The sequence below is a fragment of the Pinus tabuliformis genome, chromosome 7 (genome assembly GCF_031772625.1).
Source record: "Pinus tabuliformis cultivar Carrire ecotype Pingquan chromosome 7, CPIR1, whole genome shotgun sequence".
Lineage (NCBI taxonomy): Eukaryota > Viridiplantae > Streptophyta > Pinopsida > Pinales > Pinaceae > Pinus > Pinus tabuliformis.
Window position 1 is genome coordinate 716,705,795 of NC_142293.1, and position 14,294 is coordinate 716,720,088.

Here is a 14,294-nt window from a genome sequence, read left to right on the forward strand (position 1 = left end):
CTTGTTATGAATTATATTCATAACATAGCCCCTTCCTTCAGAAGCTTTGTCCTCAAAGCTTTAATGTTGTGGATTTTCTTCACTTAGTGTCTGTCATCTCGATGTGTATAATCTGGCCATCCTCTCGTCTTATAGCTCATCAATAATATTCCCTTGGAATTTATTTATTTATTTTTTAATAAGTCCAATTTTTTTCTTTTTTTATTTTTTTTTTCTTTTTACTGATTTTTTTTTTAAATACTGTTTTTTTTTAATACTGATTTTTTGTTTTTTGTTTTAATATATATATATATATATATATATATATATATATATATATATATATATATATATATATATATATATAATGAATTTATTAAAACTATATTAAGTTTATTATAATATAGTTTCTAACAAATATAAAAAATATCAAAGGAACGTGATCGAATGGATGCTTTGGGTCACGCTGCTTGACCAACGTCGATTAAATGTGGAATTGGGCGATATGATGTCGACGAAAGTGGAGGCGGAGTTCGGAATGAGGTTAGGAATGCAGTGGAATGGACCGAAGGTAGCGAGGTCTTCGACAACGGTTTTTTTAGAGTAACTAGGAAAACCCACCACTCTGCGAATTTTAGTGGCTTGTGTTGTAGAATGTATTAACTCACGAGCCCTGGCCTGGCGCAACAAACGGTTATGCAGGGCGTGGTTGTAGCTCTCGATGCCATGCCCCTTGAAGTGAATAACACCTCTCCTACTGATCCACTCCACCTCGTTGTCCAAAAATCCATGCTGGTTAGCTTTAATCAGAAGGTGCTTCACTTCTAAAAGAGTCAGAAAAGGTAGCATGATGTGAAGATCTTCAAATTTCAAGATGTGATATGTTGCAGAAGCCTTTTTCAACACTCTTAAAACAATGATCTTCCACAATTTGAAACCGTAGTCATTGATCAGCTGCGGGTGGAGAGTCAACAAGAGTGATCGTGGTTCTGTTGCAAGATCCGCTGGATAGCACTCAATGGCATCAACTTCTTCAAGCAGATGGAACAACTTCCTTACTTGTTGTGGTGGAACATGTGGCAGAATATCCTGTGAGAGCAGAGCAGACAATAGGTCCTCGTGTGATAACATTTTCCTAATAGCCCCCATAAGAATCGAGTCCTTTTTTAATGTATACTCATACTTTATTTCCCTATTGTCAACATAAGGAGGCAGAAATAGAGCTGCTAATAACACAGCCGAAGCCCTTAGATCCAACTCCGAACTCGACATACTCTTTTTTTCTAAGAGGAATCTTAGGTACAACAAAATGGCATGATACAAATCGCAATCCACTACCTTGAAGATCTTGGATAACAGAGCATAGTAATTACGCATCATGCCTAAACAGAGAGGAAGTTGGGCAGCTCGGGCCAAGAAATGAATGTCCTCTATTGTGCAAAAAGCCTCCTGCCATTGCTCGAGTTCCACTGCAATATACAATTGCACCAATCTGGTCGTTAGATAATTATGAGCAGTCTGGACATCTTTCAAGGAAATAATTCTTAGCCTATGCGGTGAGGTATTAACGAGAATTTTCAGATGATAACAAACTATACTGCAAATGTCATAAAATTCATCCACCCGCCTATTTGTCAAGCATAAATTGAGTACACGTTGTACAATGATATTATAAGCAGATTCAAAAGCAGAATGGTTTTTGAATACATCCAAGAGCAGCCGATGAACTTCCCATGCAAAAACAAACCAACTCGTAGCCCAACTCTTGGTTGCAGGGTTGCGTTGGTGACCCTCGAACAAAGCAAAATGATCTTGGCGCGTAAATTGGTCAAATTTGGCCCCCAAATTCTCCAGATTTAACTCAAGCCCTTGGTGTTTCAAGCTCTTCAGGTCCCTGTCGGCCTTGATACGACATTCCTCGAGAAAATATTCGACCACAAGATCCACAGAGACGTTTCCTGCCACACAAATGCAACGATACCGAGTCAATGCCCGCCTCGCTTTCCATGCATTCTGCATCTCCACACATGCCTCTAACAGTGTTATCATCAAATCCTTAAGATATTTTTCCCATCCATCCCATTGCTTTTTTGAGATCTCTTTATAATGCTCAAATGCTTCTTCATCCTTGGGAAGTAAATGTGCATATATGTTATCAAGGTCAATAAAATATGCCTTCACTAGTTTTGTTGTAAGTATGTACAGTCCATCAGGTACAGGCTCATTTACATCTTGACGTTGGTAGTACTGGAATTTAAATCCAAGAATATGTGCAGCATGAGACTTTGGGAAGATAGGTATTAGTTCAAGAAAAGCATCATTTTCAGGTTGCAGCTCAAAACATTCCAAAACAATGTCAAAAACATGGTTTGGATCCAAATCAAAGTTGCCAATCAATGACTTAATTTTTTTAGTCACTGTAGATGCAGTCCTATGTGTCAATCCACTCGAACCACATTGACATAAGAGAGTCACCAATTTTGCATAGCCTTCACTCTCCTCTCGAAGAAGGTTAAACTTTGTTTGATGATATAGAAGACGAGTGTTCACCCTAACCTCCTTAGATTTTAACTCAGCTGCCTTTATTTTGATCATCTCAGATTCCCATAGAAATTCAGCCTCACCTCTTTCTTGTTCCTCAAGATAGTCCTCATCCACATCATCTTCATCTGGATCATCATCTTGATCTATATCATTCTCATCCACATCAAGATCAACTTCATCTGGATTTTCAACATTATAATCTTCTTGATCTATATCAGCTACATCAGAATCATTATCTTGATCTAGATCATTCACATCAAGATCAAATTTATCTAAATCCTCATCTTGATCTATATAAGCTTCATCGAAAGCATCATCTAGATCATTTTCCTTTTTATTGATTTCCTTTCGACAAGCTTTAACTTTTGCACATGATTTTTATAATCGTTGATATACTTCTTGAATTTTACTAAACTGCTCAACGCATTCAGGACGTGAATGTATTGGCACATTGTGCAGTGAACAATGTTCAAAGACTTGCATGATTATATTGTGTGCCATGCCTCTAATACCACTGAAGCATAAAAACTGTTACTGAAGCATCAAAACTGATAGCTTGGAGGCTTGAATGTAAAAATACACAAGAGGTATTTGTAATAATAATTTATTATATATAAAAATGTATAAGTGATATGAATGTTACAATGATGCCCTTCTTTTATACCTAAGCAGGTGACCTTTCATGATTAGGCATGTCTTTTAGACATGCCTTTTCACTTAACTTAATGACTATTTAACATAATCAATTTTTGATTATTTAATATTTACATTTATTTTATTTATTTACTTGTTATGAATTATATTCATAACAAATAGTGTCTCCGAAAAGAAAGGGAGGTGTGCTTGGTGAGTGTGCAGTTATGACTGTGTTAAGGTTCTTCTACTACAAAGGGGGGAGAAAAGTGAGCCTCTAAATGAGAGGTAATAGTACACCGAGGAAGAGACACACATGAACCAGAAGGATCCATCTAAAATCCAGCGGAATATTCCACAGCGGGTGCGATGGTCATTATAACCAACAAACAAGGAAATATTTGTCTAGTATCCTGCGAAATAGTCCACAAGGATGGGACAAAAATAACAAAAATTACAACAAATTCTCAAGAAGACAAGTACTAAAATAACCGAAATAGTTCAATTATCTTAGTACATGTGAAAGAAAACATGAAATACAAATGTCCACAAAATAGTCTTACAAACATTCTTAGTCTATGCTTTGAAAATGAGTTGGCCTTAAAAGGATTTTGTTATTGAGAAAAATTTCCAAGGCACATGTTTACAATGTACATCACTAGCCCCAATAGTGGTACAATGGAGCCACTCCTTGCTCCTCAAAGAACTAGTTGATCTCTATAATGCATTGCAGGAGGGGCCAAGGTGAAAATTCCCTTGCTTCTACAATGAGGGAGTATATATAACTAAAGTGGTGATGCTTCCCCTTCTTGTGATTCTTTGACTACCATCATGATTGTTTGACTTCCTATGAATTTTAAGCTCACATGTCTCTCCATATTATGTATGTGTCCTTTGGACTTCCACTTTATAATGAATAAAATATACATGGTCCGCAATGATGATGTGTCATATGATAACTCATGGCAAGACATGACATGGCACTGTTGATATGAACTACTTGAGTGATATGGCCATGTCAAGACACTGTTGTTGCTTTGAATGATGTCTGCTTGAGAATACTCTTGTCTTCCACCTTCTCATGGCTCGATGACAGGAATCTTCAATGATCTTAAGTCTTGGGTTGTGGTTGCGATTTGGTGTCCCTTTGCTTTGCCTTGATAGATTAGCTTGCATGCTCAGGTACAAGAACTTCTTTTGCATGTCTTCATCCTTCATCACCTTGTTCATCATCCCACCAGGTTCCTATATCTATAATTCACTCATGACGAGACGACGTCAGCCTGAAAGCCTCCTAGCCTAAGATGGTGCATTCTGGTCCAGGGACTGAGCTGGAACTGAGTTACAAGTTGGGAAGGGATGCTAAGTGATTGTGTGTTACGCAGTCCCAGATGCCAGGGTTGAGGCTTGAGGCCTGGAACTATGCAATGTGCAGTTCAGGCTGGGCTGAGTGACAATCTCTATGCAGTTTGGAGAGACAGTGGGTTAAGCTGAGGGGAATGATCCCTGGGAGAAGCTTATGCGCAGTTCTAGAGGTGAAGGGAGGATGGAATTCTGCAGGATTGCATATTTTAGGAGCATAGGGAGGCCTTTATGCTTGTTCTTATGCAAATTGTAGTTTAGGCCAGGATGTTTGAGAAAATTGCGCAATTCTGGAGGTGAAGGTTGGGTTTTGGGCTTAGAATTATGCAGTGCAACATTCCTGGGAGGTAGGAACTGTGCACTACATAGATTCAAGGGGCAAGATCACTGCTTGAGGATTGAGGTTGCATAGTGTGCAATCTAGATAGGTCGGGTGAATTCAAGTTGAAGGGTTACGAAGCCTCTTCGGAAATGACTAAGTGTTTGACTAATGGGACTGATGTTTGAAGTGATGACGCTTTGAAAAATATATAACACTTAAAATACTTGACAACTCAACAACATAGATCACCCATGACTAATAAACAATACAATTTCTTGTGTGTGACCGCTCCATGACTAGTTACGACAAGTGTGAAATCTAAGATATGCTTCACGATGACCGTGATGACATTTGTGTGACAACGCTCAAAACTTTGTGAATGAGTTCGGTAGGTGTTTATATGGTTAGGAAAACTCGTAAACACAAATACAGGACCTTAAAACCACCAGAATGAGGTTATGCATAAAGTGCAACAACTAGCATGCGAAAAGATGACATCTTGCCTATCTTGAGAAAGGGAGAAAAACAATTAGAGAAAACACATGGAATGACTTTCAGTGTTTGCGACCATACATGTCATTGAATACATAATGATATGACAATGATGAGGTGTCCTTCATACTACACTAAGAGGTGCATTTCAACTTCATGAAAGATGTGCTTTGTTCTTCATACCTACTCTCCAAAGGATTGTGAATCAGATGGAGTCTTCATGAAGTCCTGAGCTTTGATTTTCTATGATACCCCAAGGTTCCTTGGTCTTCTTATCTCATGATTATCTTGTCTCCTCATCTCCTGAAGTGTCATCTAGAATTTCCTCCTTCTTCATCTCCTTCTTCATCATCTTGCCATAGCATGGTATAATTATTGTATCTGCAATCCACCCATGATAATATGACATCAGTTTGATAAACCCTTAGTCTAAGATGTTGTGTGATAATCCATTGACTGAGCCAGAACTGGTAGTAGTTCAAGGGGGAAGGCTGAGTAACTAGGTTAGACTGAAGGATAAGATTGCGTAATTTTGGGGTTGAGTTCGCTGAGTTGACAGATTAGGCACTCGTTCAGCCAACTATGTAGTTCTGGAAGAAAAATGAGGTTGAGTGATTGTGTAACTGCATAGTTCTGTCTGGGTTGGGAGAAGGATTGCACAGTTCTGGGAGTCAGGGCTTGGGCTCTAGCACTAAGGTTGTGAAATGCGCAGTTCTGTGAAGTAGAGACTAAGTATTGCATAGTGCCAAGGAACAAAATTGTTGCTTGAGGGTTGAGACTGCGTAGTGCGCAGTTTAAGAAGGTTGGACGAGGCTAGGTCGCTAGGTTGATGTGAACAGTGATAGAACTTGACTATGAACACACACTTGGACATTATGTGGCACAATGTAGACCATCTAGAACATATGAAAACATACTTCCCTTAATGCAACAAGCTTTGGGGCAACTTACGACAAGTGCAATACCGAAAATAGACTTTATGATGATAATGGAAACACCTGTGCAATAGTGCGTGAAAATTTGGAAATAAGTGCAAAACATGTCTATATGATGAGAACAACTCATTTTCACAAACATTTCCCCTTGAAGAAAACCAGAACTCCCCTTTTCATGATAAGTGATAATTCCCATGCCTAAAGAAGACACTTTCTATATAAAGATAAAAGCGTGAACGACACTTGAGATCCAAGAAGGGAGCTTGAAATCAGCAGCTGACCAATAAGTGACTAAGGAAAGAATAATCACGAGATCCACAATAGGCTCCAAAATTTGAGTGTAGGCCAAAATTTTGGAGGGTGTTGCAGCTGCTACAACATGTCCTGTTCTGGTTTTGGGGTATGGTATCCAAATAACTTCTTCATATGGTTTTAGCAATGTCTACTACTCTTACAGTTTAATAGGGAAATTACGAGTTTTGTGGTTTAATGGTTTTGGTCTTTATTTATATTGGTCAAGGTGTGTGTGTTGTGACCAACCATGGTTTATAGCCCATAATTCTTGGCAGCTTTCATACAAACATGTTATGTATTTTGTGAGGAGTATCCAAGAGCGCCCTGTTTTAACTTGTCCTCTCTATAAAATTGACGATTCTTTGTTCTAGCAAAGGTTTCATGATTTTGGGTATCGTTATTGTTTGGCTTTTGTTTCTAATAGATTTAATAATGTTCTGTCAAGGGTCATTATGGTTTATAATTTGTACTCTATTGTTCACGAAATCCAATTATTGTGCTTCTGTGATGAATTTTTTTTGCTTGGGTCAAGGATTCAACACTTGGGGTATTGTCCAAATCCTCTTTGTGTTAGCGAAGTTCGTTGTCTTTAGGTAAGTAAAGTCAATGTGATTCATACGCCCCTATTTGTGACTATATCGCCTCAATAGAGAATGTCGAGTCGACGAGGGGGTGCCAGCAGTTCTACTTCTCAAAGAAGATGGTTATTTGGGTGGAATTCAGTTGCAACCCTGTTTGATTCAATTTCTCTAGAGATTAAGTCAACATCTAGAATCAAGAGAGTTTGGTTACATGCCTTACTTCTCTGATTTGGAGGTGGGCAACGAAGACCATAAATGGATTCCCACGCCTAGGAAATTCAGAAGGAGGAGACTGCATTTTCTACACTCTATAGTGGTACATCAGCAGTTGGACACTCTCTTTCATCTGGTTCTCAGAGATAAGCATGTAGACAATTACAAATTTTTTGCAGGTCAAGAGGATATCAAGTGCCTTCTCGGGAATGTTCACTTATGCTTGGATGGTATACTTTCACGGTTGCAAAGGGTTGAAAAATATGTTATTTCTAATTATGACTTGGAGGACCTCACTAAGCCTCCTACTGTTATCAATGTTGAACCAACCAATACTTCTCCACCCTCTAATACATCTCCCCTATCTCCATTGATTATCTTATATTGAGTTGCCAACATTGGTATCTATGTCTCGCTACTTCACAAGTAGTGGTAGCGTTTTCTGCAAAAATCTTTTTGCCACTTTTCCTACAACATGTAGTGAACTTCAACGGGTACATTTTGGTTGTTTCTTTGATGCGAACGGATAGCGTTGATGGTTTTCCCTCTCAATGTTTTTGGATGTCTCTCAATGCAACGAGATGACAATAAAGGATCACTCCCTCTGTCATAGTTTTTATGCTATTGGTGTTTTGACTTTTGTGGTTCTAAAGTACGCATATAATTGTTAGCTTATATTAACTCTACTTGCCATAGGCAACAATCTCTCTAAAAAAACAATGGAAGTAAATGTTTATCAATATTGGTTTTGGTTTTTGATGTATTCATGCTCTCTTTGGAAAATCTAGTTAGAGACTTATACTCCCATCTCAATTTTTTTTACAATCATATATTCTAAATGTAAAACTTGTAATATAAAACTTTTTAGATTGACTTAAAAAAAAAGTTTCCAATTTAAAAAGTATCAAAAAAGCCAATGAAATCTATGAAGTATTTTAATGAAATAAAATCATAAATTTAAAAATATTAAAAAACACAATAAATATATATTTTTATTTTTATTTAAATTTTTTAATATATACATATATAATTATGATTAAACTAACACAACCCTATCAATTAAATAAATAGGAAACAATTATAACAATTATGTTCTTTTGACTGAAACACCGATGTGTAAGAACTCACTTGGCTCCGAACCACTAACGCGGCTTTAGTTATTTGTCGGAGGAAATACTCTCAGCTCTAGGTCCCGATAGTATACCCATCGGTGCTATGACGTCGATGCTACCTCTGCTTGGATTCGACACCCTTGCCATGTAATCGACCCGCATGCCGATGGTTGAACCATTCGACCCAAGAAGAGAGTTAGGCAAGATGGTAATCGACTTGATTCACCGTCAGGAAAGGTCTTTCGACCAAAATGCCTACGAAGAAAAATCCTTCCTGGTTCCTGTCGACGGCTGTGTATCAGTTTTGGTGGCTGTGTATCAGTTTTCGTGGGAGGCAATGTGGCGAATTCATGTTTGGAGCATAGTTACCAAGTTTGAATTCGGATTGATACGATACGATAAAAATTCGACTAGAAAAATTTTAATTGGGAAAAAATTCGAAAGTATGTATCTTAAACATTTAAATATATATACTCTTTTTTCTTGTAACAACAATGCCTTATCAATTTCTTCCCATCCATTCTGAAATTATCAATGCTTTATCAAAATTATAACCACATTTGTCTTAGCTCCAAGATCTCTCTTCTTTTTCAAAATTCAAAACTTCCCTCTTACTTTCAAATATTATTTAAAAATATTTTATGATTAATATTTATTTAAAAATTAAATATTCTAAACTCAGAACTACTTTTCTTTAATCTCAAATTTTATCTAAAACCTTTTATAATTAATACATATTTAAAAATTAAACATTCAAAAATATGTTTATAAGATTTCTCTAAATATAAATATATTATATTTAAAAAATCAATTAATTATTATAAAATTTCCTCTCAAGATTTTACTTTTTTTTATTATCTCAACTTTTTAAACTCTTTAAAACAATACTCAAATTAAAAATAACAAATTTTCTCCCCTCAGAATTTATTTCCATTTCCTACCTACAATCCGGTGGCCTTTCCAATTCCTACCTGCCATAAGGCAGCTATCTATTTTATGCTTTTACTATTCTCAGAAACACAAATTAACAAATCCCTGCAATAAACTATAAAAGGTACTTAGGGATCACTGAACTTACTATTATATGAGACACAAATTAACAAAGCCCCGCAATAAACTATAATAAATTACAAATGGTGAATTTTCAGTCATCCAAACGAAGCTACCATGAACCTAATCGAATTTTCATCGAATTATTCGATGTTCGAATCGCCGAATTTCCGTATTTATTTCTCCGATACGGGCGTATTTGGTAGCTATGGTTTGGAGTGATGTTGTTAATTGGAAGTTTGATTTTTCTTCTAATTCTAAAATATACATTTTTAAGCGATTTTATTTTATTTTATTATTTTCCTGGATAAAAACAATATTTTCATTAATGAAATAAAAGAGAATACATTCATCAAAACAAAACACTAGTGTTGCATTTCTAGAAATAAGCATGAAAGCTCTTACAACAAAGGAGAAGATCAACAAAGAGGATCCCAAAAAAACAAATTGCTCATAAAAAAGAGGGCATCCATGAGAAAACTGATAACATAAGCAAAAAGTTTGTAACCTTAACCAGTACCAAAGCATAGTCACTTCAAAAACCCATTGAAAGGGAGATACAAAAAACAAAAACAGAGCATGAAAATACATCTAGAGGTAACTAAGTACGACCCAACCTTTAGAAGGAGAAAGGCCCTTAGCCACGCTTTGTGCCATTAACAAAAAAATGAAAACAAATCTCACCAGGGACCACAAATCTATCCCTTTTGGATAGAGAATTTGCCATGAAATTATGCTCTCTGTAGATGTGGATGAAAGAGATGTTATTGAAAGCTTGTAATAGAGCATCGATCTGCTGCACCCAAGGATGTAAAGATGCCCCCCCAAAGGAATGCCTCCCTTGAACCCATTCAATCACTGATTTGGAATTGCCAACAATAACAATCTCCTCAATAGCCAACCAAAATGCACATAGTAACAGAACCCACAAGGCCAACGTTACAGCTCTACCATTGGTACCTTTAGTGCATGACCAATAGAAATGATATGACTATCCAGATCCCAACTCAATCTGAGCCCCGCATCCTCACTCCCCTTCCGAAGGCCGCATTAAAATAACCCACTGGCAATGACCTCCCTATGTCCTTATGGACGCAAGCTCTCTAAGATGGCTTAGGTTTCCAGGGACCTATTTCCAAAAAGTAAGCCACAATCTTCGAAGTAGTAAACTACACATCGAGACCAATGTTGTCAAACATTCTAGTGTTCTTAGTCCTCCAAATGCCCTAGATAATGTACATAGGTAGAGCCCTATATTCACATTGTTCAATAGACCATTGGGATAGGCATTGTCTAACAGAGGAATAATCCACTACTGTATAAATTTTGAGAGCTTTTTGAACCTTCTTCCAAACCGAGATTGCAAAGGAAGATGTGAGAAAGAGGTGGTCAACATCTTCAGATGCCCTTCTGCAAATCTCTCCTAGAGAGGTTCTCCCAGGAAAGTATCATGTTATGGAATTCACATTTAGGAATCTATCAACTTAATTGTTCATATATATATATATATATATATATATATAAACTTAATTTCTCTCTTAATTTACATTTTATTTTTTTATCCTCTTTAGTTATTGAATAAGTCTAAAATTACCATTAAATTAAAGTAATTAACTAATTCTATGCAATATGCACACATGGCATAGAATAGACATTGATGGGGTGTATCGTTAAGTCACTATATGACGTGAAGGTCACTGGTTCAAAACTTTGTGGGAAAAAATCTAGCCATGTTAAGCGTGGCCAAGGTGGGGTGCAATCCCTGAGTGATTTTGACGGCTTAGATGTCCTTGGGTCATGGTTTCTCAAGCCAAAGGTCAAGCCTGCAATAATCTCTCAAGAACTTATACACCTCTACAAATAAAATAAAAAAGCAATTCTATGCAATAGAATTATTTATTTCTAATTGAAATGAGGTTTACACCTAGCCACATGTGGTTTTATATATATATATATATATATATATATAACAAAGGAATGTGTTACTTAAAATTTTGTAAAAATGAGGGCAGTCATATAAATTAAATAATTGTAAAAATAGATAGACATTAATTTATGTTGTACATCAACAAACTTATTCATTATACAAATCATAGGATTAACTAAATTTAACTTTTATATATATATATATATAGACTCACTTCCACTTTATTTTGGAGATTCTTAACTTGTAAATAGCTCTTCATACAATATTACAACTTATCAATATGGTATGTTAATATGACATATGTTGATATGATATTTTCTTTAATTAATTAATTTGAGATAAATTAATTAAAAAACATAATTAATTTGAAGATAAATCTGAACCTTTGATTCCTGAATATAACTATAAGTATTCTAAGATATTTTATGCTCTACTATCTACTTAATAATTATTAATAATTAAATTAAAAATGTGAAAAAATTATTTAAAATAAATTTAATTAAATTATAAATATTAATATTTAAATTATAAAAATTATTAAATTCATTTTATGTTAAAACCAACCACTTTTAACCTTCAAAACATTTTAACAATTTTTCCACAATAAATTCAAAAGATAATAAACCGGTAAAATAGAAAATCAGTTAAACTCCCCCACGATCACAATTATGATGGGTATTCATTCATATGGATGGATAACGACCATTTACAATGAAGTTGAATTTCGACTCCCCTCTCATGGTGCAAACTGAATGACCATCCTCATCAAACAACGGTTATAAACAGTGTCACACGCAGAAGAGCATGTCCAACATCTTCCTAACATTTATGCACACAATTGCTAACCACATTTACATCGTCTACACTAAGAAAAAGACACACGAGATGATGAGCCAAATTGCGATATGCAGCTAATACGTGAGGTTGACGCTGAACTTGAGCACCGTTTCATCGTCTGTGTTGGAAACAGTCTCGATAACGGCGTGGCCTTTCGCCCCTTCGAACTTACCACTTCCCCCGACCACTGCCATCTCCCGCTCAGCCAAAGCAGTATTGTCTTCGCCAGACAACTCGATGGTGCTGCCCTCGTATTCCGATTCTTCTTCGAATTTCGCGGTGAAAGTCATGAGAAGGATATTGGGATCCTTGGGAGACGCCATGTAATATCCCACCCCTTTACCCATCCGAGCAGAAGACTCATCCAGCCCTTCCGTCAACGGGTCCTCAATCACTATAACCTCACTGCTGCTAATGCCCAAGCCCTGTTGATTCAATGGGAGTGGGGCTGCACCCAGTGTTCCAGCTCCGGGAAACGGCGAATTTGGCAATGGGTTAAGTAAATTAGGAGAATTGATTAAGGGGATACCCTGCTGAGAGGTGAAAGGAAAATTAAGACCGGCTGGGAATTGATTAAACTGAAGGTTCTGCCCATTAATGCCGATTCCATTGAGGAAAGGATTAGCGGAAGAAGATGGTACAAAGCCGTTTGGAAAGGTTAATGGGAGAACCGGGCCGTTCTGAAGTAAGGGATTAAGCAAGCCTGCACTAGTAGCTGCGGGAATAATGGGGCCGACTCCATTGACAAAAGAAGGATTAGTAGGGGAGATAAATCCGTTTGGATTAATGGAAGTAGCAGGAAACTGGCCATTGAACAGAGGACTCTGGGGAATTGCACCGCTTGGAAAGGTTAGTGGGAGAGGACCACCATTAAGAAGGCCTCCTGCAGAAGTAATGGGAGGTATTAATCCACTGGGATTAATTAAGTTGCTGCTCCCTCCTGAGATGGAGAGGGGCTTTGCTGTGGGATTTGTTCCTCCCACTACGTCGTGCATGAAGAAGGTCACGGTCGTCGTCGCAGGCTCAGGCAGAGGCTCGGGCTCAGCCGCAGGCTGACGCTCAGATGGAGGAGCTACAGGAGCAGGAGAAGAATCATCATTATTAACACCTACATCTTCCATCTTCATTTTTCTGGTGGCAGCAGCAACATTAAAATTGCAGCTCATCGCCACAAAAAGTAGGACTGCCATTAGAAGAAGTAGCGCATGATTATCTCTCCTGCACTTGTAGATAATATGCTCCATTCTTCAAATTCAAAATGGCAAACAATCAGTACGGAGTACAAGTCAGTATTCAACCCACTTCACCTTCAAGTAGTCCAGTAACGAGAAAAGATTATAAGCAATTGATATATTGCAGTATGTGGTACATTCCATGTATAAATATAGCCCACGCAAATGCAGACAGCGACGATAGGTATGAATTTGGTAAGTAGTAGTGATATTGAATTGGGTAAACCTGCCTTCATGAACCAAACCACTTAAAAGATGGGTCGGTCAACTTTGTTGCATCGTTGTCATTTTGGCATTGTATTCCGTGCCCAACAATTGGTGACGATGATGCAATATAATTATAATTTAATTTCTAATTGCAGGCTCTCAGGCTTATTGTCTGACCCAACTGAATTGCGAATGTGATGATAGTTGTGAGATAGACGTATTTAGCGTTTATGGTAGTTGTTGAACCACGCCTCATATTAAACTTTTCCACGTCTCAGTGGACATGAAAGTGTACCATGCTAAACATGTCTTACAGTTATTTCGGAAAATTATATATATATAATTTTGCTAAATTAAAATTTATTTTAGATTAATAATAATAATAATTATAAAAAAAAATTAATATGTAGATTAAATATATATATAAATATATAATAATCTTTTATTAGTTCTATTTTATTATGGAAAATTTTAATATGTAAATAAATTTTTGATACAATATTATGGCTTACTGATATCTTATGTCTAAAAAAACATAATTAATGTTTATATGACACTTATTTATATGACATTT

The 14,294-nt window shown here is 36.6% G+C and overlaps 2 protein-coding genes across 2 annotated transcripts; both read right to left on the minus strand.

Annotated features, from left to right (window-relative positions):
* Positions 1-408: 408 nt before the first annotated feature.
* LOC149249534 (eukaryotic translation initiation factor 3 subunit A-like) lies at positions 409-1,359 on the minus strand. Its single transcript, XM_089453402.1, has one exon. The coding sequence runs from the start codon at positions 1,357-1,359 to the stop codon at positions 409-411; it is 951 nt and encodes a 316-aa protein (XP_089309528.1).
* A 10,996-nt stretch (positions 1,360-12,355) lies between these two features.
* Positions 12,356-13,525, minus strand: LOC149249535 (dirigent protein 18-like). Its single transcript, XM_089453403.1, has one exon. The coding sequence runs from the start codon at positions 13,523-13,525 to the stop codon at positions 12,356-12,358; it is 1,170 nt and encodes a 389-aa protein (XP_089309529.1).
* Positions 13,526-14,294: the final 769 nt, after the last annotated feature.

Bases quoted from the DNA above. Each gene is read 5' to 3' on its own strand.
- LOC149249534 (XM_089453402.1), bottom strand. From the start codon at position 1,359: ATGATGCGTAATTACTATGCTCTGTTATCCAAGATCTTCAAGGTAGTG.
- LOC149249535 (XM_089453403.1), bottom strand. From the start codon at position 13,525: ATGGAGCATATTATCTACAAGTGCAGGAGAGATAATCATGCGCTACTT.